Consider the following 25494-nt stretch of genomic DNA (forward strand, 5'->3'; position numbering starts at 1 on the left):
ACATTATTACAGTAATCAGTGCTAAATATATGCACTGCTACTGTAATATTGACACTGACAGGGAAGGGGGGTAACATTGTGGGTGATCAAGGGGTTAAATGTGAGCCTAGGGGAGTGATTCTAACTGTGGGGGGGGGGGGTGGCTTGTGGAATGGCCATAGAGACATGTTATCCTATATAGAAGGATCACAGGGGCTCTATGATCATTCCAGGGAGAAGAACGGTCAGCTGTGTTTACCGTTCTTCTCTCTCAGCGGGGAACGATCGTGGGTGTCAGACGGCAATCGGAGCCGCCTCCCCACTGCATCGGCTTCCCCGCTGACGATCTGGGGCGGGAGCGCACCGCCGGTGGTGCGCGCTCGCCCCTAGTCTCCTGCTCGCGACCGCCGTTCAGTTATGACGATTTGCGCAGGAGCAGCGGCCTGCTGCAGTACATTTGCGGCGGGCAGTCGTAAAGAGGTTAAAAGTCTCAAACAAGGACCAACTCCATATTAAAGAGGTTGTATACTTGCCTAAAAATTAAAAAAAAAAAACCTGCAGGAGAAAGGCATAATGAGCTAGTATGCATTGCATTATGAAATACTTACCTTAAAACGAAGCCCTGACACGGTCACCCGATCACCGCTGAGGGAGCCGTCATGTTCCCTCAGCCTCTCTCTCTGGTTCGGCGGCTCCGGCGCTGTGAGTGGCCGGAACCGCGATGACATCACTCCCACACATGCGTGTGTGAGTGACTTTCCGGCAAGGATCCGGCAAAGAGCTCTGAAGGTCCTTCCAACCTTCAGAGTGCATGCGCCGATGGTTTCAGTGGTTGCATGCAGGACGAATATTTTCTAAACCTTGTAGGTTTAGGAGATATTAATTATAGCTACGGGTAAGCCTTATTATAGGCCTTATTATAGGCCTTATTATAGGCTTACCTGTAGGTAAAAGGTAAAAAGTGGAGTATACTACCACTTTAAAGGCTAAAATCACAATGACATAAAATAATTAACAATGAGTTTCTATACCTTCTACAGCCATGTAATCTGTCCCTATAATGTTATTTTTATGTTTTTTTGAGCTGTAAATAAAAATGTAAAAGCAAAAATGCTCTGTACTGACCCCATAAATATAAATAAGGCACTCACCAGAAAATACAGCGGACACTTTTAAAATTAGGAGTAGGATTATCTTCATTCTTCTGCAGAGAAATTCCTGTATGAACTTTACACCGTGTCTTTAATGCCTTGAAATCCCCAAATTTCAGAAAGGTCTGACGTAGAAATGAAAATCCCCCAAGCTCCAACCAAGGCAGGCTCACCAATGCTAGAAGGGCAATAATTTCTGTGCTTAGCCAACAAAATAACTCAAGGACGGTAAAACAGCCGGTTTCTGGAAGTCATTAAAAAGCACAAAATAAAAGTTTTCTATAAAGAAAAAAAAAAACACATAATAAGAGTACCAGTTAATATTCCTACAAATAAATGTGTTTAGTTATTTGCCAAGATCAATAGGCAGAATAATGACCAAGATAAAACCTTCTTCTCTTTCTTAGTCCTATCTTTTGTCTCGAAAAAGTCTTCAAAGCAGAAATAGGGAAATGTTTCTTTTTTTTTTTTTTCTCAGCGCCATCTAACCTGTCTAACTGGAGAATCCGGTAACAGCTCTACTCAAGGACGTCATAAAGATCAGTTATTCATTACCATTGCTCACAAAAAGGGAAATTCTCTGCTCTGGACAATTGACTAAAATAAATAAATAAATAAAATGCAGGCGATTATTGGTTGCCTAGCAGGAAATATAAACACTAAGGGCTCTTTCACACGGTCCGCTCCGTAGGCGGATCCATGTTGCTCAGCAGGGATCGATCCGCGATCCCCGCTGAGCCGGGCGGGTGACAGCTCCGTCTCCGCTTGCAGAGTGGAGAGGGAGGTGTCTCAGCCCCCGCTGCCCTCTATGGGGGATCGGATGAGAGCGGACCGCTTGTCCGCTCTCATCAGATCCGCTCCGCTCCGATTACTGAACGGATGGAAAAATAGGGTTTCCATCCGTCCAGATTTCACGCACAGGATCGGATGTGGATGGCAGCGGGTGTCAGCGGAGGTGTCTCCGCTGACACCCGCTGCCCCATAGAGCTGCATGGAGGATCCGATCAGATCCGCTTAAAAAACTGACAGGCGGATCTGATCGGACCGCCCGTGTGAAAGAGCCCTAAGACGTTTAGAGACAAGGTGACAGTGAAACTTTAGGCTCCATTCACACCTGAGTGTATCATTTTCAGGCTTTTTTTGGGCGTTTTTCATGCTTTTTTTGTGTGTTTTTCAGGCTTTTTTTAGGCTGGAGGAAGGCATTGACATCTAACATAAATGCTGGTATTCTGCCGAAAGAGAAGCTCATGTACTTTTTTGAGCTTCAGGAGTTTTGCTTCAGGAGACAGAACGCTCACATGTGAACAGGGGCTATTGAAATGAATGGGATTTTGCTTGTTGGGCATTTCGAGACTTCAAAGATGAGCGTTTTATGAGCTGAAAAACGCTCAGGTGTGAACAGGGCCTCAGGGATTTTCTATTAAAAAAGAGAAAAAAAATCTTAGTGTGAATTCACAAAAATTTAACACATGTAAAATGCCACTGCTCTGTGTTATTTGTGAATTTGTGTAACGGAAAACATTTTAATTCCTTCCAGTGCATTGATCTACTCTCGTAAAAGTTATTTGGCACATACACTAGAATACCAAAAGTATTGGGACGCCTGCCTTTACATGCACATGAACTTTAATGGCATCCCAGTCTTAGTCTGTGGGGTTCAATATTGAGTTGGCCCACCCTTTGCAGCTATAACAGCTTCAACTCTTCTGGGAAGGCTGTCCACAAGGTTTAGGAGTGTGTCTATGTGAATGTTTGACCATTCTTCCAGAAGCGCATTTGTGAGGTCAGGCACTGATGTGGACGAGAAGGCCTGGCTCGCAGTATCCTCTCTAATTCATCCCAAAGGTGTTCTATCGGATTTACGAGAAGGCCTGGCTCGCAGTTTCAGCTCTAATTCATCCCAAAGGTGTTCTTTCGGGTTGAGGTTAGGACTCTGTGCAGGTCAGTCAGGTACTCCACCCCAAACTCGCTCATCCATGTCTTTATGGACCTTGCTTTGTGCACTGGTGTGCAGTCATGTTGGAACAGGAAGGGGCCATCCCCAAACTGTTCCCACAAAGTTGGGAGTATGAAATTGTCTAAAATGTTATGCTGACACCTTAAGAGTTCCCTTCACTGGAAATAAAGGGCCAAGCCCAAGCCCTGAAAGACAACCCCACACCATAATCCCCCCTCCACCAAATGATTTGGACCAATGCACAAAGCAAGGTCTATAAAGACATGGATGAGCGAGTTTGGGGTGGAGGAACATGACTGGCCTGCACAGAGTTCTGACCTCAACCCGATAAAACACCTTTAGGAGGAATTAGAGCGGAGATTGTGAGTCAGGCCTTTTTGTCCACATCAGTGCCTGATTTCACAAATGTGCTTCTAGAAGAACGATCAAACACTCCCATAGACACTCCTAAACCTTGTGGACAGCCTTCCCAGAAGAGTTGAAGCTGTTATAGCCGCAAAGGGTGGGCCGACTCAATATTGAACCCTACAGACTAAGACTGGGATGCAATTAAAGTTCATGTGCGTATAAAGGCAGGCGTCCCAATACTTTTGGTAATATAGTGTACAATGTTATTCCGTTAATATATTTTTATTGAAAGAAAGAAGTGACATTGTAATGAAAATAACGTTGCTTATTAGTAATAACCTGGCTACACATAAGCCAACTTCATTATAGGTTACTACCTGCCTGTTTCTCAGCATCTCAGAAGCCCAAAATTGCGCAAATGTACAGTGGAGAAAAATTTTCTATCAATGCAAACTTTTTAAAGAATTCAAAATAAAACAACTTAATCAAGAATAGGAGAGACAAAAAAAAAAAACGAGAAAGAAAGAAGTAAAAGGAGTTAAAAAAAAAAAAAGACATAGAAAGGGTAGCTTCCGGCAGAGAGGGTCCGCCATGCAGTCTGCCATAAAGAAAGATTCCATGTCTGTTTGTCTAATAATATCTAGCAGTAGGGGTTGGCGGTAGCTTCCGGCAGAGAGGGTCCACCATGCAGTCTGCCATAAAGAACGATTCCATGTCTGTTTGTCTAATATCTAGCTGTAGGGGTCGAACAGAAATGGATTACACAGGGAGGGGAGAGACTATAACTATCTCATATTAGATACGAACGAGGGAAATTCAAGAAACTCCACCCACGAGGTCCAAACTTCTCTGAATTGAAGTTGTTTTTATTTGCTGTAGATACTAGCTCCTCCAACCGCATAGCGTGGTTCATCTCCGGTACCCCCTCCCGTAGTGTTGGTACTTATATAAACTTGTAACATGCTCACCATTTATCACTGAGCTCACTTGGTATCTACAATCATCCCCTTCAAAGTACACTACAATCCTTACAGCTCTCTTGACTCATCTAAGGGAATGCTTTAATTTAATTTTTTTTCCTATGAAATAAATAATTAATACTCCATTGAATCTTCCAATTTTTTGTTACTGCAATGTAGTCAGGTTACACAAACAGTAATAGATTTAAGGGGTCTTTTTTATATTTTTGCGCAATAGCGGGCAGCAAGTTGAAATGCCTTGTGCTTGCAGTATGCTGGGGAATCGGACCACTACTCAACACTAAGCACAGTGACCCAAGCTTTGAGTTGCCTGACATGTCCCCTGCAGAGTGCTCCAATCAACAGGACTGCTCAGGAAGCTCAGGGGCGTGGCATGATCCAGACCGCTGTGTTCTGTGCTCGGTTTTGAGCAGTGGTCTGGATCTCCAGCATGCTGCCAGCAAAGGGTAATTTAAAGGAGTTGTAAAGTCAGAAGTTTTTTTTTAATCTAAATGCATTCTATGCATGCATTAAAATTTAAGCCTTTTGGGTGTAGTAGCACCCCCTAATACCTACCTGAATCCCATCTCTGTCCAGCGATGTCCACGAGTTCCTTATAAGACTCTCTCCCTTCTGTATGGCTGAGACACAGCAGCGACGCCATTGGCTCCCACGGCTGAATGGACACACGGAGCTGCAGCTTGGCTCAGGTGCCCCCATAGCAAGCTGCTTGCTGTGGGGGCACTGGACAGGAGGGAGGGGCTAGAAGCAGCAAAGAGGGACTCGGGAAGAGGAAGATCCAGGCTGCCCTGTGCAAAACCACTTCACAGAGGAAGTAAGAATAGCACGTTTGTTTTTTTTTTTTAAAACAAGACTTTACAATCACTTTAACCGCCGGAACAACTTAGTAGTTCATCAAAACTATAACCATAGTAAAGTACTGTTCTGTGTTAGGCATAAATTAATGCAGAAAGTTGGAAGTTTAACTGATACCTATTATTAGCCATAATTTGTTTTGTTGAGGAAAGAAAACAATCTCCTCTTGGTGATCAAAGTACATTGCAATGATTTTAACCCTTTAGTGACAGAGGGTAAAACTAATGGTAATGTATATATTATTGCAACTACTTTGTCTATCCAGGTGGATTATAACTTTTTTTTTCAGGTCAGATTGGGTTTTCATTTGGTGGAAAATGGTAATGGATATCTAACATTTTTTTTAAAATATAGTTGTATAATTATTGGTTTTACCATAACTTACCACTAAAGAACATTAACCTGTTCCCGACTGCCCACCGCAGTTATACGGTGGCAGGCAGCCACTCCCAGGCAAATCGCCATACATGTATGGCGCTCCCGCCCCCGCTCGATGCAGCAGGCAGGCGGCTCCAATTGCCGCCTGACACCCGCGATCATTCCCCGCTGGGAGAAAAGAATGGTCAGCTGTTGTAAACACAGCCAACCGTTCTTCTCCCTGGAATGATCATAGAGCCCATGTGATCCTTCTATACAGGATTATATAGAAGTTGCAGTCCCGCAGAAAATCGCAGATTGCCGCCATTACTAGTAAAAAAGAAAAAAAACAATAAAAATTACATAAATCTGTCCTGTAGTTTGTAGACGCAATAAGTTTTGCGCAAACCAATCAAAATACGCTTATTGCAATTTCTTTTACCAAAAATATGTAGCAGAAAACAAATTGCCCTAAAATGTTAAAAAATTTAGATTTTTACATTTTTTTTTTTGAGAATATCATATAGCAGAATTTGAAAAAAATAATATATATATATATATATTTTTTTTTTTCAAAATTGTCGCTTTATTTTGTCTATAGGGCAAAAAATTAAAATCGCACAGGTGATCAAATACCAACAAAATAAAGCTCTATTTGTGGGAAAAAAAGGACATCAATTTTATTTTGGTATAGTGGCACACGACCGCGCAATTGTCCGTTAAAATAATCAGTGCCAAATTGCAAAATAGGGCCTGGTCAGGAAGGGGGCAAATCCTTCCGGTCTTAAAGTGGTAAATAAATTCTCCTGCTCTTGGTGATTACAGTGATACCACATATGTGTATGTTATTTGTACCCGTAGTAGGACCCACAACTCAATGATGCGCATTCTGCTTTTTGTTACCTAAAACAAACTGATATACTAACTGTAATTGAACCTTGACCCCACAATGCGCTTATGTGCTTCCGTCAGTATACCGCTTCCTTCAGTCTTGAACATAGGTATCAGATTTGACATCCGCCTCCATACAAAACTAGCGGAGAATAGCTTGTAGAAGATCTGGAACATTTATTGAACAAACTCACACCGAATATTTACCCCACCAGGTCAGGTGCCTGATTACATTATCCTATGCAGATCAAATTGTGTACAGAAATATAATTAACAAATCTAAGGAACAACCAACACAAACAGTATTCTACTTTCCCACTGGCAATTTAGAGATGACAGTGATTTAATTAACTTGAGCTAATTTACTAGCAGACTTGCCGTCATCAAACTCATGAAGTACAATACACATTATTATAAGTGTAAACACATCACACTTTAATACACAGACTATAGCAGGAGACCACCAGTAACAGACTGTCCGTCTCCTACATTGAAGAACACGGAACAGAGGCCAATGTGACCAGCTCTTTCAATGAACATGTTCAGAATCAAACAAACCAGAAATAGTCTTCATATATTTCTTGAGGTATAATGTTGATAAATATTACTGTCCCATTTGAAGTAATCCAAACCATATTCTCAGTGTCCATTAAGTAGTTGTCCATCATTTCCTTGGGAACCCTGTGTCTATTACACATAAGAGGGGACTAAGGAGCTGAGAGAGGGATTTCTCAACCTCTCTAAGGTAAGCTGTGTTCCACGGCCCCCCGACCAAAGAGACTCCCGTCACACTGACACTGATTCAAATTTTTAATCCTACCCAAAATGTAGTGACCTTTTGAACCTTACCTTGACCTTTGGCTCTTACCTTGACCCTAACACTGACCTAGATCAAACCTTGCTAGATATTTAGCCACTCTGTGCAGTGCTGAGTCCCCCTACTGCCCTGGCTTCCTCCTGTGTTGTGCCCCTACACACAATGCTGCTGGCTTTCCTCCCCTCCCCCCAGCTGCTGCGGGGATGTTTCAGGATGTAGAGTGGGGGAAGGTGCTAATCAAAATGTAATTTACTGGCCCCTTTTTTTTTTTCTAAATGAACACAGTGAACACACTCGCTCACTGTGTTCAATCATAACTGAAGCATTGTAAACTGTGTTTACTATGCTTTAGTTTGTGAATGAACAGGAAGCCACACAGCACTGAGCACTTCCCATTCATTCACTGTCCAGTGCAGCTGAAGCTGCATGGAAAGGCATATGTGTTTGAGCTTTGCGATGCATACCCTAATGTAATAGGCTGCACACACCTATATATTTCACTAATAGCTCTAGCTATTCTTTCTTTATTTTTTATCTTTTTTAAAACACTTTTGGTTACATCTTTCCTCCCTGCAAGAAGAGGAAGATACAATGCATCTTTCTCTCCATTCAGAAGAGAAAGAAAACACATGGGTGGGCTGCACAGTGACTGATCCCTGTGATAGCTAGTCAGAGGCTATCATACTGATCAGGTGACCAGGAACTGTGAGTCCTGGGTCCTTATTGTTAGTACAAGACCCAACGCTCTGTGAGAACCTGGTCTATGTGCTGGGAGGCATGCCCCCAGCACAAAGAAAGGTAAGCAGATTTGCAGCCTCAGGGATAAAGACCAACTTTTGTGAGGCCGCATATCTGCGTACTGTTTACGGGAAGGGGCTAAAAAAACATTGTTACAGATTTCCACCTTATGTTGCTCTGAAGAAAAAGCTGTTTGTCCCACAATATCTTTTGGACACTGGTACACAAGAAGTGGTTTGTCTTGTCAGAATGTTTATACTGCTCTGATATAACAGTGTCTATTTATACAAATAAGCAAAGATCTGTAAGTTAGGAGAATCTCAACTTATTTCTATAAATCATAAAAATGCAAGATCGTTTTAAGTGACACTAAACTGAAGATAGAGGATACAATTCTGTGCAAAAATATATATATTTATTAAATACTTCAGTGCAAAATAAATGTCAAAAATATAATTGGTGATAAACACACAGTTTCAATAAAATGCAATAATATATATCACAAATGTAATATGAGAATAAAATCAAAGAATATTATCTCAGAATAATAAAATGATCATAACCAAAGACTTTTAAATATAAGTGACAGTCTACATAAAAAATGGCAACCAATATGACAGATTTGGCATGTGACTTCTCTCATCCAACAGATATACAATTTCTATGTTTTAAATACAGTTGCATGGATCAACATTGTTGGACCATGCCTTAAAAAGTCCAGATTGTATTGATAAAATATGTTTCTATTTTCTTAACCTACCATAAAGAATACATCACAACTGAACCCTTTTACTAAAAGCCAGAATCAGCTTAAATCCCAAGATAAAAGAATTAAACCAATCATACTGCAGTTAGAATGATTAAACTTCAAATCTTGATGCTAACAGATTGGTGATGGGTCAGTTAGGTGCATCTAAATAAGGCAGATCAAATATCTATATGAAGAATAGGAACATACTTTACCAGCCAAATTCTATTGTCTGAGAAGTCACGTTGTCTTGGTTATAGGATCAATGGTCACCCATGAGTTTCATAACACCCTCACGATCTTTTCAGTCCTCAGCTCCCTCCCTCTCTTAGCAGACTAGGATTTTTAAACCCCCCCCTGGAGTATGGGCGGGGATCTCATTACCATATAATCTCCACGTCACTAAAAGCATCTAATTACTATAATCAATTATTGGAAATTAAAATTAAACATCCACTAGGGGCAGTGTTGCATTACTTATTAAATTTTGTTTTAACATACGTCATAACATACAATGGCCTACTATTAAAAGTGACCTTGATGACCTGTTGACTAGTGAGAGCCCATTAAATCACTTGTCTGTGTCTTACACTGTCAATTAAGATGTCTGGCCTTTAGGATTTACAACACCTTGATCAGTCCAAAGTAATTCTTATATAAACACTCCTACCACATGCCTTGAAATGAAGTAATATGTTTTTAAGACGCACAAGTCCTTACACATCATAGAAAAGTATACTTATGTATATATATATATATATTATATATCTAATATTATATAAGTATCAAGTTCACACTTCTATATTAATAAGAATACAATGTACTATCGTTAATATACATCTTACATATGATGATGTTTTCTATAAAAACTTATATGGTTCATCTTTAAATGTCTGCTAGAATATAGTGGGGTATTGTCCATTGTTATATACAGATAAGATAACAGGCCAGACTAGCCTTGAGTGACTAGTACGATGTCTCGCCAATTGATTCTTATCTGATGAGATGTGTAAAGGGGTCTTATTTATGACTGCAGACTTACAAGGATTTTCTGTAGAACTTAAGACTATGTAAAGGCATCTTGTAAAAGAACATGAACTTCCCATGAACTCCTAACAAAATGGATCCTGTCCTGTTCAGAATCTTATATGCATAATATGGCATATACATGGCTTTTAAAATCATTTTTATTCTATTAGTTAATTACACCCAATAGTCCCGACAGTCTAGAAGAGTGTGTAAAGCTACCTATTTTATTTTAGGCTCTGTTCACACCTAGGTATTCCGAATTGCAGACGGAATTGCTGTGATTCTGCCTGTGATTCCCAAATCACCACAAAACGTGAGACGCACATGCAATCCTTTTATTTTCAATGGCACCCCAATCGCAGTGCGATTTGCCGAGATTGTAGATCAACAAATCCCAGCAAAATCACGCAAAACAAAATCACAGGACACCTGTTCCCCAAAAGAACTACTTCTTTTGGGCGACTGGGGTCCTGTGAATTTGTTTGCGCAACTTTGCTGCAATTTGTCGGCTGACGATCGCGGCAAAATCATGCCTTGTTTGGGGTGCCATTAAAAGTGACGGGGTCGCAAACGTGTCCCACATTTTGTTGCAATTCTGCCCACGATCCCGAATACCTAGGTGTGACCGGAGCCTAAGAGTAGAAAGCCGTTAAACCCCTACCATGTTGTGTTTATGTCCCGCTAAGGAGATTTTCCTTCACTTCCTGTGTTGGAGATGCAACAAGAAATAAGTGTAAATCTCTCCAAAGTGAACAGAATGTCCAACTTAGAGAACTTATCACAGGAAACAGAATACATATAGGAAGAGTTTCCTCTCGTTCCTGGTGACAACTTAACATTTTTGAATTTCTCCTTACATTGTCTCTGTGATAATGGTCACAAGTACAGAGACAGCAATAACTTCACAGGGGATCTAACCCATTGCATCATAACTAAAATAAAAATTGTATACATACACTTTAATTGCACCTTGGGCCCATGTATGCTTACAATGCATGGGCTCCTTTACCAGTTTAATGGGATCATGCATAGAAGCAGGTGTACAAAGGTATTTGTGTCTTGCTTCCAAAATACTGGCAGATATTATCCAAACAAAACTTCCAGGTAGAGGAAGTCACATGAATTGGGGATGACAATTTGATCATTTTAACCACTTGCTTCCCAAGCCTATTCTCACCTACAGTAGTATATAGAAAATAATTTTACTTTTCTATACTAAATTACTCCTTTAAAATAATCACATTTTGTTGCTTTGCAGCTTGAAAAGAAGACAGACACAGTTTTTGTGTTATCCAGCTGTATTTACTCATTTGCAATTTATAACATCCAAGTGAAAGACATAAGGGTCCATTCACACTAGCGCGACTTGTCAGGCGACCAAGTCGCGGTCGGTCGCTCGCCATTGAGTAGTACAGGACCCATTCTAATAGGAGCGACACAAGTCGCTCTGATTTAGAAAAAGGGTCCTGTACTACTTTGGGGCGACCTGGAGACGACTTGCATTGACTTCAATTATATGAAGTCCGTGCAAGTAGCGCCGAAGTCGCGGTGCACGCTGTGCACCGCAACTTCACAAGTTGCCCCACAAAGTCGTGTCGCGCCAGTCTGAATGGGCTGTAACACCAACATGTCAGAAAAAAATAAACAAATCCAAAAACAGAATCACTGAGTTGGAAAAAGGATCACCCCCTTGTGTTAGTATTTTGTTGAACCACCTTTTGCTTTAATTGCAGCCTTTAGTCCGTTGGGATATGTCTCTTCTAACTTTGCACATCTAGACTTTGCAATCTTTGCACACTCTTCTTTGCAGAACTGTTCAAGTTCAGTTAACTTTGTCACCGTTTGTGGATTGCAGTCATTCCACAGATTTTAAAAGGGTTTTAATCTGGGTTCTGACTAGGCCATGCAAGGACATTCACCTTTTTCTCCTTCAACCACTGTGTGGTGATCTTTGCTGTGTGCTTTGGGTCATTGTCATGTTGGTAGGTAAACCTTCTTCCCATTGACAACTTTCTGGCAGAGAGCAGCAGATTTGTTTTTTTATATTATCCCCCTATGTATGATATGGCCCTTTAATATACAGTCAGGTCCATACATATTGGGACATCGACACAATTCAAATCTTTTTGGCTCTATACACCACCACAATGGATTTGAAATGAAACAAACAAGATGTGCCTTATCTGCAGACTTTCAGCTTTAATTTGAGGGTATTTACATCCAAATCAGGTGAAAGGTGTAGGAATTACAACAGTTTGTATATGTGCTCCCCACTTTTTAACCATTTGCCGACTGCCGCACGACTATTTACGTCGGCAGTCAGCCCCTCACAGGCAGAGCGACGTAGGGCTACGTCGCTAGACTGTAAGGGTTTTGGGAGCGAGCGCGCACCGCCGGAGGCGTGCTCCCGCTCCCACTCGGTCACGGACCCCCCCCCCTCCTGCGCGTGTGCCCGGTGGACCCGATGTCCGCCGGGCACTCTCGATCGTCCATGACAGTGGAGAAAGGCAGGCGGCTAGTGTAAACAAAGCCGCCTGTCAGTTCTCCCTGTGTAAGAATGGTGATCAAACGGTTCTACTATGTAGGACCGTTGACCACTGGTCTTACACATCAAGCCACAGCCAATCACAGTTAGAAGCACGCCCCTAGGACACACTTAACCCCTCCCTCTCCAATACAGTTAACTCCTTCACTGCCAGTGTCATTTTTACAGTAACAGTGCATATATATAGCACTGATTACTGTAGTAATGTCACTGGTAACCCCAAAAGTGTCAAAAATGTCAGTCAAGGGTCCAATCTGTCAGCCCCAATGTCGCAGTCCCGCAAAAAAATCGCAAATCGCCGCTATTACGCGTACAAAAAAAAAAATAAAAATTACAAAAATATTTCCCTTTGTTAGTAAACGCAATAACTTTTGCGCAAACCAATCAAAATACGCTTTTTGCGATTCTTTTTTTTTTAACCAAACAAAAAATTGGCCTAAAATGTTAAAAAATTTTGATTTTTACTTTTTTTTTTTGGGGAATTTCATATAAAAAATTTGAAAAATATTGTTATTTTTGCAAAATTGACGCAATTTTTTCTTTATAGCGCATGATCAAAAAATCGCACAGGTGATCAAATACCACCAAAAGAAAGCTCTGTTTGTGGGAAAAAAAGGACGTCAAATTAGTTTAGGTACAGCATCGCACGACTGCGCAATTGTCCGTTAAAGTCACGCAGTGCCGAATCGCAAAATAGACCCTGGTCAGGAAGGGGGTAAAATCTTCCAGGGGCTTAAGTGGTTAAGGGACCAAAAGTAATGGGACAATTGGCTGCTCAGCTGTTCCATGGCCAGGTGTGTGTTATTACCTCATTATCCCATTTACAAGGAGCAGATAAAAGGTCCAGAGTTCATTTCAAGTGTGCTATTTGCATTTGGAATCTGTTGCTGTCAACTCTCAATATGAGATCCAAAGAGCTGTCACTATCAGTGAAGCAAGCCATCATTAGGCTGAAAAAACAAAACAAACCCATCAGAGAGATAGCAAAAACATTAGGTGTGGCCAAATCAACTGTTTGGAACATCCTTAAAAAGAAAGAACGCACCGGTGAGCTCAGCAACACCAAAAGACCCGGAAGACCATGAAAAACAACTGTGGTGGATGACCGAAGAATTCTTTCTTGATCTGGCCAACAGTTGGCAAGATCAAGAACACTCTCCAGGAGGTAGGTGTATGTGTGTCAAAGTCAACAATCAAGAGAAGACTTCACCAGAGTGAATACAGAAGGTTCACCACAAGATGTAAACCATTGGTGAGCCTCAAAAACAGGAAGACCAGATTAGAGTTTGCCAAACAACATCTAAAAAAGCCTTCACAGTTCTGGAACAACATCCTATGGACAGATGACACCAAGATCAACTTGTACCAGAGTGATGGGAAGAGAAGAGTATGGAGAAGGAAAGGAACTGCTCATGATCCAAAGCATACCACCTCATCCGTGAAGCATGGAGGTGGTAGTGTCGTGGCGTGGGGATGTATGGCTGCCAATGGAACTGGTTCTCTTGTATTTATTGATGATGTGACTCACTGACTGACAAAAGCAGCCGGGTGAATTCTGAAGTGTTTCGGGCAATATTATCTGCTCATATTCAGCCAAATGCTTCAGAACTCATTGGATGGCGCTTCACAGTGCAGATGGACAATGACCTGAAGCATACTGCGAAAGCAACCAAAGAGCAACCAAAGAGTTTTTTTAAGGGAAAAAGTGGAATTTTATGCAATGGCCAAGTCAATCACCTGACCTGAATCCGATTGAGCATGCATTTCACTTGCTGAAGACAAAACTGAAAATGCCCCAAGAAGAAGCAGGAACTGAGGACAGTTGCAGTAGAGGCCTGGCAGAGCATCACCAGGGATGAAACCCAGCGTCTGGTGATGTCTATGCGTTCCAGACTTCAGGCTGTAATTGACTGCAAAAGATTTGTAACCAAGTATTAAAAAGTGAAAGTTTGATTTATGATTGTTAATCTGTCCCATTACTTTTGGTCCCTTAAAAAGTGGGAGGCACATATACAAACTGTTGTAATTCCTACACCGTTCACCTGATTTGGATGTAAATACCCTCAAATTATAGCTGAAAGTCTGCAGTTAAAGCACATCTTGTTTGTTTCATTTATAATACATTGTGGTGGTGTATAGAGCAAAAAATATTATAATTGTGTCAATGTCCCAATATTTATGGACACATTGCTATAGTCTTGCAGTAGTCTGCATCTTGCATGCATTCTTATCATTTGTATGTCCATTTTAATATCATACTTATTTTTTTTTTTTACTAGCACTTATATATGTTATTCTGACTTTTTTTATTTTTCTGTTTATTGTGTTTTACAGTTTTTTTTAAATTAATTAAAACATTTTTTTTTATTAATTGGTGCCTCCTGTGTATATGACCTGCATACAGAGCACTTAGCATTTGTACCTGATATATGTTCCCGCACATACCCACATACTTTGACTCCAAGTTCCCACGGCATAAAGAAGGAGCCAATCAGGAGCTCCGAAACGTGTCCCGCCTCCCTAACCTCAGATCCGGAACTACGTTCCACACTGGCCCAGGTCGTTTCCTGCTTATGTCATCTCCAGGTTATGCTTTCCACACTGGCCCAGGCAGTGCGGCCATCCTGTCACTATCTCTACCGATGATTCCCCTCTGCTGGCCAGAACGGGATCCCTTTCATCGGATTATTTTGTGACAAGCTCCTGCTGGATTTGTTTTTATCGATGAGCCTTTCCTTTACATCTATTTTGTAAGTTTTTTTAATAGCCTAATAAATTGTGTTGTGATACTGCACTTAGAGGGGTCCTTTCTCTCCTGCTTCCATTGGACCCTACGTCTCTCCTGGAGTGCCCAGTGTTTGTATCCATATCCATCAAGCATCTTCACTATTCACAGAAATTGAACCTTCCTTTTATTGTGGATATTCCTCTGACTAGTTCTGTTGCTCAGAGCACCCTACATTTTTTTCTTTTCATTATTGGGAGGTAGACATGTGCAGAATTGAAAAAAAAATTAATTTAGTCTCGAATAGATTTCTTATGTTACTAATTTTGTTTCATTGATTCATTTTGGAATTTTTTTAGTTTTGGTTTTTTTATTAATTTTCCAAATTTCCAAACTTATTAAAATTATTAAAATTCCAAATTTTCAGAATGATTCGAATTCGGATCGGTCGAAAAATAATCAACTGATTCGAATCCTGTGTAAAGAAAGCTGATTGTTAAGGAGCGAATCAGAAAAACAACAGTGTGGGGTCCCTCCCCAAAGAGCCCCCTGCCCGCAGACCCCCACAACCACCGTCGCCCAGGGATGTTAGGAAGAGGCACTTGTCCCCATCAACATGGGAAGAAAGTGTGGTGTGAGGAGGCAGAGCACCCCACCCATGTTTATAATCTGATTGTGTGTACTAGGCTTAACCTACAACCAGTGAAGTGACTGGCCCCAGGTGATGCACAGAGATGAAAAAAATCCTCCTACATAGGTTGTTTCTGTTTATTTGCAGCCATTTGTCCTGTACATCCTTGTAAAACTTGAGATGAAAATTATTTTTCACAGAATCACAAATCGGGGGGTGAGGAGCTGCAGTCACACACTGTGCAAGAACTCGGAGAGCTGGTTCGAGGGACACCTCCCTTCACACAGTGGGCTGAGGCTGTCAATCACATGCTGTGTGCTGGAGGTCCTTCCATTTTCACCTTTTTAGCTCTTGGTGTCAGGAAAACGTCTCAGAAGTGGCTCGTGCAGATAGCAGAGGAACTAGACAGCGGAGAGATATGACTGGGGATTATTTACTAAAACTGGAGAGTGGAAAATCTAGTGAAACTCAAAATCAGCAAACCAATCAAAGCTTAACTGGTCAAGCTGAAATTTAAAGTGATTGGCTACTCCCGACCCTATCCGGCTTTCAGGGCCGGTTTTAGATAAAGTGTGGCCCTGGGCAAACCTAAAAGTGGGGCCCCAAATTTTTTTATATTCTACCAAAAATATAGGCGCATTTTATCAAATTTAGCCAAATAAAACATACAACTACATGAAAATATGCTTTAATTAAATAACATTAAATAGAATAAATAAGAAATCAAGTGAGCTTTGCACACCTTCACAAATCAGATCACCCTAATTCCTGCACCTTCACGCCTCAGACCACCCCAATTGCTGCACCTTCACACCTCAGACCACCCCAATTTCTGCACCTTCACACCTCAGACCACCCCAATTTCTGCACCTTCACACCTCAGACCACCCCAATTTCTGCACCTTCACACCTCAGACCACCCCAATTTCTGCACCTTCACGCCTCAGACCACCCCAATTGCTGCACCTTCACACCTCAGGCCACCCCAATTCCTGCACCTTCACACCTCAGATCACCCCAATTCCTGCACCTTCACACCTCAGACCACCCCAATTGCTGCACCTTCACACCTCAGGCCACCCCAATTCCTGCACCTTCACACCTCAGATCAGCCCCTGGTAGGCTGGCACTGACAGCAACAATTTTATTCAAATCAGGATTTCTTCTGCAAATAGCCTGGCAGGCTGGCACTGGCAGCAAATATTTTATTCAAATCAGGATTTCTTCAGCAAATAGGCTGGCATCAGAGTCAGACAATTACCAAAACCAATGTCATCATGACACATGATCAAAAAATGAGGAAAAATAAGGATTTCTTCTGCAAATAGCCTGGCAGTGACATCATCAGATCAGACAAGGCACTGGCAGGCATAGTACTAGACTAGTACTATGCCTGGCTGCCAGTGCCAGGCCAGCCTATTTGCAAAAGAAAAAAGAAATCCTGATTTGAATTAAATTGTTGCTGCCAGTGCCAGTATATTTGCAGAAGAAATCCTGATTTCTTTGAATAAAATTGTTGCTGCCAGTGCCAGCCCAGCCTATCTGCAAAATAAATCCCTAAGTAGAAGTCACTCCTCTCTCCAGTCCTCCACTTACCTTGGGTGTGCTGTGCGGTGTGGCTGCAGAGTGTTCCCGCTGGACATAGTACAGGAGATGGTCAGAGACTGCAAACATGATACAAGAGATGGTCAGAGACTGAGGACATGATACAGGAGATGGTCAGAGACTGAGGACATGATACAGGAGATGGTCAGAGACTGAGGACATGATACAGGAGATGGTCAGAGACTGAGGACATGATACAGGAGATGGTCAGAGACTGAGGACATGATACAGGAGATGGTCAGAGACTGCAAACATGATACAAGAGATGGTCAGAGACTGAGGACATGATACAGGAGATGGTCAGAGACTGAGGACACGATACAGGAGATGGTCAGAGACTGAGGACATGATACAGGAGATGGTCAGAGACTGAGGACATGATACAGGAGATGGTCAGAGACTGAGGACATGATACAGGAGATGGTCAGAGACTGAGGGCATGATACAGGAGATGGTCAGAGACTGAGGGCATGATACAGGAGATGGTCAGAGACTGAGGGCATGATACAGGAGATGGTCAGAGACTGAGGGCATGATACAGGAGATGGTCAGAGACTGAGGGCATGATACAGGAGATGGTCAGAGACTGAGGGCATGATACAGGAGATGGTCAGAGACTGAGGGCATGATACAGGAGATGGTCAGAGACTGAGGGCATGATACAGGAGATGGTCAGAGACTGAGGGCATGATACAGGAGATGGTCAGAGACTGAGGGCATGATACAGGAGATGGTCAGAGACTGAGGACATGATACAGGAGATGGTCAGAGACTGAGGGCATGATACAGGAGATGGTCAGAGACTGAGGGCATGATACAGGAGATGGTCAGAGACTGAGGACATGATACAAGAGATGGTCAGAGACTACAGACATGATACAGTAGATGGTCAGAGACTGCAGACGTGATACAGTAGATGGTCAGAGAGTGCAGACGTGATACAGTAGATGGTCAGAGACTGCAGACGAGATACAGTAGATGGTCAGAGAGTGCAGACGTGATACAGTAGATGGTCATAGACTGCAGACGTGATACAGTAGATGGTCAGAGACTGCAGACGTGATACAAGCGATGGTCAGAGACTGCAGACATGATACAAGAGATGGTCAGAGACTGCAGACATAGTACAGGAGATGGTCCAGAGACTGCGGATGTGATACAAGAGAAGGTCAGAGACTGCAGACATGATAGAATATAGAAGGACACTAGGGGGGCTGGAGAGCACAGGGAAAGCAGATAGCACTGGAGGAGCTGAAGGGCAAGGGGGGGGGGAACTGGAGAGAATTAAGGGGGGTTTGGAAAGCATTGCAGGGGGGTTGGAAGGCGCAGGGTGTGGATAGCACTGGGGGGGGGTGGTGGTCAGGGAAAACCAGGGGGATGGAAAGCATGGGGGGGGACTGGAAATCACTTAGGGGGGAGCCAGGGAGCACAGGGGGGTGGAGAGCACTGGGGGAGCCAGAGAGCATAGGGGGAGATGAAAAGCACTGTGGGGACTTGAAGAGCACGTGGGGGCTAAAGAGTACAGGGGGTTTAAGAGCACTGGGGGAGGGGGGCTACGATCACTGGGGAGGGGGGCTACGATCACTGGGGAGGGGGGCTACGATCACTGGGGGGGGCTAAGAACACAACACTGGGGGGGGCTAAGATCACGGGGAGGGGCTAAGATCACTGGGGAGGGGGGCTACGATCACTGGGGAGGGGGGCTACGATCACTGGGGGGGGGGCTAAGAACACAACACTGGGGGGGGCTAAGATCACGGGGAGGGGGGCTACGATCACTGGGGAGGGGGGCTACGATCACTGGGGGGGGCTAAGAACACAACACTGGGGAGGGGCTAAGATCACTGGGGAGGGGGGCTACGATCACTGGGGAGGGGGGCTACGATCACTGGGGGGGGCTACGATCACTGGGGGAGGGGCTAAGATCACTGGGGGGCAGTAAAAGAAGTTGAATAGGAGGGGGATGGGACAGCTCAGCTGCATATAGAGAAATTGATGAAGAATGCCTGCAGAAGGGAGGAGAAGAATCCATCCATCCAGCGGCATAAGGAGACATCAAATCCTCTCTATATGCAGCCGAGCCGAGCCGAGCCGCCCCACCCCCCTCCTATTCAGCACAGGCTGCAGTGGCAGTCACTTACCTTCTCTCCTCGCAGCCGCCCCCCGCGAGCAGCCCGAAGTCGGGCTGAAGGAGCTCCCATCTGCAGCGGCTTCAGTGATCATCGGCGGCCGCGCGGGAAGGAACACACAGACACACACTGACTACTTGACTTCCGGACCGGCTCCGCGGCCAATCAGCCTTCTGCTCAGGGGGGGTGTGACCCACACCCCCCCCTGAACAGAAGGCTGATTGGCCGCGGAGCCGGTGTAGCTGGCAAGTACACCGGCCGGCGGCCGCCCACAGTGAGGGAATGTCTTCTAGTGTCTGTGAGTGAATCTGATGACTCTGAGCGCCGCGGCCCACCGGGACACTGCCCGGTCCGGCCCTGGCTGACAATGACACGGGGCCCCTGGACATTCGGGGCCCTGGGCATTTTCCCAGTTTGCCCCCCCCTAACGCCGGCCCTGCCGGCTTTGGTTTAATGTAAGGACAATCCAGTGGCCCAATTGTATAGCAGGAGTTGACTGTTAGTGCACCCTTTTTCTATCCTTTTAATCTACGCTAAGCCATCCTCTCCATCATCGCTGCTGCAAGATGGACATGGTCTCTACAGGATAACCCCCTTGTCATCAGTTCTGCCAAGGGAAGGAGGCTCTCCCCCCCCCCCTTTATTTTCCCCCCAAATTTTTTTTTTTAACCCCCGGTGTAATTTTAGCGTATTTTTATTACTGTTTTATTTACTGTAATTTTATATACTGCGGGACTGGGATATACCTTGTTCCTCATGTTCAATCACGCTTCCTACATAGGATTACCTGTTTTGGGTATGAGTCCTGTTTTGGGCACAATGCCTCACTCAGTTGGCTCCTCGACTTTTGGGAAGGTTCCCGGGGTCAGGCATGCAGCTAACTATAAGCCCTCTGAGACACATTCTCTTTGTTAGATACTGTTTGTGTGCTATATTATTTGGTACTTGTTTTCTTTATTTTTTTTTTATTTTTATTCAGATTCAAGGCTGCTCACACATGGTTCAATATTTCAGCTGGTCTCAAATGGACACCTGACCTCTGACACAACATGGCAACAGTTAAGGTAGTTTCATATAATGTTCGTAGTTTATGCTCTCTCAACAAACGTAGAAGACTATGGCTGGAGCTAAAACGCATGGGGGCACAGGTGCTTTTTATGTAGGAGACACATTTCACAAATGCCTCTATCCCTAAACTACCCAATCGCCACTTCCCACAGTGATACCTGAGTAATTCACCAACACCAAAATCCCAGAGGATGGCTATTGCCATCCACAAGAGTTGCCCCTTTCAGCCCTTTGCCCATTATACTGACCCCCAGGGACGCTATATGTTCCTGAAAGGTACCATCATGGGACAGGTTTAAACATTCACAACCTTGTATGCCCCGAACGCACAACAACGTTATTTTATTGATATAGTCCTTGATAAACTGGCTGACTTCCGAGCGGGACAACTAATATTGGGAGGGGACTTTAATGTCAGCCCTGACTCTTCTTTAGACACTTCGGCAAATCGCTCAACACATTCCTATGCTTTCCTGAAGCGTTTTCACAAGTCCCTTCAGAGATATGCTTTGATCGACTGCTGGAGGGCTTTGCATGCCTCAGAGAGAGATTATACTGTAGCTATTATTCTAGTGTTTATGCAATATACACTAGAATAGATCTGCTATTTGTAGACCAAAGCACCCTAGACCTACTAGCAGACTCCACCATTGATCAGATTACCATCTCTGATCAAGGCATTTGATCACGTGGATTGGGAGTTCCTCAATGCGGTACCAGTGAAGCTAGGCTTAGGCCCCTATATGTTGGATTTCTGTGTTGTATACATCCCCGAATGCTAAGGTTAAAGAGAACTGTTGCCTGTCCTTGGTGTTCCCTATCTGGAATGGCACGAGGCAGGGGTGTCCACTCTCGCCCCTCTTGTTTGCGTTGGTCTTGGAATCTTTGCTCAGAAGGATACGAGCTAATCAGAACATTAGAGAGGTCCTTGTGGGCTCTGTGGAGATTAAGCTCTCTGCTTACGTGGATGATGTTCTTTTTTATGTGGTGGACCCCACTGTCTCATTGCCTAACCTGATGGAGGAACTGGCAGCTTATAGCCGGGTCCCAAATTTTAAGATCAATTACACCAAATCCAACATTTTACCCATTACTATATCTCCAACCCAGTCTGTCCTCAGCTTTGAAACGGACTTTCCCTTTTACGCGGGGGGCATCCTCCTCTATGCGATACCTAGGCATCCAGCTTACTGGGAGCCTTGACACTCTGTACACACAATTATATTCCCTTACTTAAGAAGCTCTGATTAGACCTACAATCTTGGGGTAGGGCAACTTTCACGTGGGTTGGTCGTATAAACGTCCTAAAGATGTCAATTCTCCTCTGCATACTGTTTCTTCTGCAGTTGGTTCCTGTCTCCTTGCCTAGGCGCTTCTTTACGGAGCTCCGGAGTCTTTTTATTGGATTTGTATGGAGAGGCAAGAAACCACGATTAGCTATAAAGTTGCTACAGTGGTCTAAACGCAATGGAGGTCTGGGTCTGCCTGACGTTCTTCAAAATTACCAAGCAATAGCTTTGCAACATGTGCTCGACTGGAGATTTCACATTTCCTCTAAATTATGGGTATCCCTGGAAAAGACTATCACAGGCCGTAATTTGTCATATGCTCCCTGGGTTCAATTGGGGACAGAAGTCTGTCTGATTGGGAGTCGCCATTGACCACTCATTCACTGAGACATTGGAAAAGACTGAACAGGTCTTTGACCTTGGCTCCCCAAATATCACCGCTAGCCCCAGTGTGGAGGATTCCCCTGGTTTAAAACCCGGTGAGCGGCTGGCCTCTCTTGGAAATTGGGCGAGCGATGGCATTGTCAGCTTAGTGCGTTTTGTAGCAGGTCATGCCGTAGTCCCACCAGTCACCCTTAGGGAACTTTATGGGAGTTTCCCTTTGATTTTTGGAGCCACCGCCAATTAGCAAATGTTATTGCTTCCAAACATCATGAATCGCAGATTAGATCCACTCTCACAGAGTTAGAACACATATGGGTGGCACAAGACCCTGCCTCATATGATCTCGGCCCTATACAAACTATTAGATGCAGCCAAATCTACCCCTAAACCATATTCCATCAGAGAATGGGATTGTGACCTACAGTGGGAGTTCACAAAAAAACAGCTGCAGCATTTATATCATATGACACACTGTAGCTCAGTGGAGTCCAAAGCGCAGGAAAATACTGTAGTTACAAGTTACTTTCTAGATGGTATCGTGTACCCATGACTCTTGCCAGAATTTGTCCCTCGATCTCTGATTGATGTTGGAGGGAATGTGGACAGAAGGGAACGTTCCTCCACATATGGTGGGATTGCCCATTAGTTAAACCTTTTTGGGTAATGATTCGTAAACACGTGATTGATGGCCTTGGGATACACCTTCCCAACTCTCCGGAACATTTTCTCCTCCACATCCCCCATATGCCTATCTCCCACTATAAACATAGTGCTCTCCCCCACCTTAGCGCTGCCAAGCGTCTTATACCTATCCTTTGAAAAGGTCACATATCCCGAGTGAGGGAGAGTGGCTCCACAAGGTGGGTGAGATTATGGAGGCAGAAGATTGGCTTGCCACTTGCAGGGATACCCGAAAACGATTTGACTCCATTTGAACTCAATGGAAAAAATAAACATCAAACTTGGCCCCAATATCTTCTAGCTTAGACATAGTCCTACTAGCCTTGGCAGACCCTACCTTTTAAACAGTTGGTCCAAGCAGACTGAAATCTTACTGTTCACGATCTCTGTCACAGAACCAAACTAGCTGTGAACCAGGTGTGAGCACTATGACCATGACCTTATCAGGTGACATGAGCTTAATCACTAAGTGACCTAATATTGTTGGAGCTTTGTTTGTTCTCTAAACTGTACACCTGAGCGGGAAAGTGTCCAGTTGTGTGGCCTCTCCACACCTCTCCCAGCTGGGGCAGGAGTTGCGTCTATTGGAGCCGAATGCCCGTGACCGAGGAGAACTCCTTTATATTATCCAGCTCGGACATGGCTCTAAGCACTCGGCAGAAGTGCGGAAAACATTCCTTTTTCCTTTCTTCTCTTTTTTTTTCTGTTTTATTTTTTTATTCCCCTAATCTCCTCTTGTGTACTTATCCAATCATTGTTACTAATTTTGTATATTTGTTTGCACTCTTTAGGTGATGTACAAAGTGTACTGTGCCATGTGTTGTAAAAAAAAGTTTTTCTCTAAAATATGATAGAGTGTACACTCTGGATCACCTGGCTTCAGTTTGGCTACCATGCACAGCTCACCAGATTCTGAGTCCACCAGTTTTAGTAAATCTCCCCACTAGTGCTTTGGAGAGAGGCAAGGAAACTTTATATAAATATGTGGTTTGTTCAGATTTTATGTCTAAAATTTACAACCAATTTAAAAAACACACTGACACTAAATTAAAACATGCCTTTTTTTAGTCCTACCTAAAATACACTGACCCTGATCTTTGACCCCTAACCTTGACCCCAACTCTAACTCTGACCTAGATTAAACCCCGATCTAGCTCTTTTATCTTTTTTACACACACTTTTCTTTGTTTACGGTTTTCCTCTCTAGAAAGGAGAAAAAATATGCAATGTATCCTTTTTCCTTTTAAGAGAAGAAAACACAGGGAAGGGCTGTACAGTGAATGATAACTTTCTTTTCCTCTTTTTCTTTTAGGAATCTGCCGTGCATTGCTCAAAATACAAAACAAAAGTATATCAAAAAATGTTTTAAATGATCACCTTATGTAGAGGAACGCCCCCTCCCTGACCAATCAGAGGCTTTCATAGCATTTAGGTGATCAGGAACCGGGACTCCTGGTTCCCAATCATTAGTATGAAACCTGAATCTTAAAAGCCAGTTCTCTGTGCTGGAAATGCGCTGTGGAAGGTGCTCTCAGCACATAAAGAGTGGCACATATAGGAGTCCCCATAGATGAAAGACCCGCTTCTGTGAGGCTGCATATGCTTAGCAGGAAGGTTAAACTGTCAAACAGGTGTCCTATGTTCTTCTTTAACCAATCATTTTTTGTATAATTCCATCTCACAGAGGGTGTGTGCATGGAGACATAGGAGAACATGGGGGGAGATTACTGGCTGCAGAAAAAAACGTCTGACGCCAAAAACAGCCGCTGTAAAAACGTCCCGTGTGCATGAGGCTTAAAGTATATGTAAATCCACACCTTGTAAAAAGAACCCATTATCTTTAAAACCGACTTGAAAGGCAAAACATTTGTGTATACATATAAAAAAACATTATAAATACCCTTTTTTAGAAGTGATCACATTCCCTCTGTTCTCAGCAGCATAATGAGAGAGCTGGGGAAGGAAAAACAGTATTACACTGATCTTCTCAGTGAATGGCTGTGTGTGTGTGTGTGCGGGGGTTCATGTCAACACACATCTGAGCACTTGGGGAGAGCAGGCTAGATTCCCAACACAGCTAGAGAACTGACCACACTGTGCTCTCCTGCTTAGTGTGGTCAGTTTGTAATATGAAAGCAGAGGGAAAAGCAGGGCACCATGGATTTCACACAAAGGAAGCAATACAAAGAGAACAGGGTACTTTTTCATACAAGTACATGGTACAGCAGGCACATATCAGGAATATGAAATATTGGGGTAACATATTCTTTAGAGGTGTCCCTCTTTGCAATCATAAGGAAGTTGTGAGGTATGGCTTTACTTGTCAACCAAGGATGGGATGTGCTGGAGTAGCAGAACTGTGTACAGATTTTGTAATCAGATAGATGGAAACACAGCACACCACATGGGGAAGAACAGAGGACAAATTGTGACCCTGTCCACAGACATAGGGATTCTTCAAACTAGACATGAGATCTTTCTGGACCATCTCTCCCACAGGGCCAGCTTTAAGGGATATTGATAAAGGGCCAAAACTGCCCATTGGTTCTCAGTTGGGATTTCTCTCTTGAAGATTAACTGCACTTCT

General features: G+C 43.4%; 1 protein-coding gene across 1 annotated transcript in view; it reads right to left on the reverse strand.

The window, feature by feature from the left end:
• Positions 1-25494, reverse strand: part of LOC309560450 (uncharacterized protein) — a gene marked incomplete at its 3' end in the record, with an annotated part of 506030 nt that overhangs the window by 55709 nt on the left and 424827 nt on the right. The window contains exons 5-6 of the mRNA XM_082264083.1: positions 1304-1374; positions 1131-1197 (exon numbers count right to left, since the gene is read on the reverse strand). Of these exons, the coding sequence (XP_082120209.1) occupies positions 1131-1197; positions 1304-1374 (138 nt within the window). The remainder of the gene's footprint in view (positions 1-1130; positions 1198-1303; positions 1375-25494) is intronic.

The sequence above is a fragment of the Pelophylax lessonae genome (genome assembly GCF_965119305.1).
Source record: "Pelophylax lessonae genome assembly, chromosome: 7".
Taxonomy (NCBI): domain Eukaryota; kingdom Metazoa; phylum Chordata; class Amphibia; order Anura; family Ranidae; genus Pelophylax; species Pelophylax lessonae.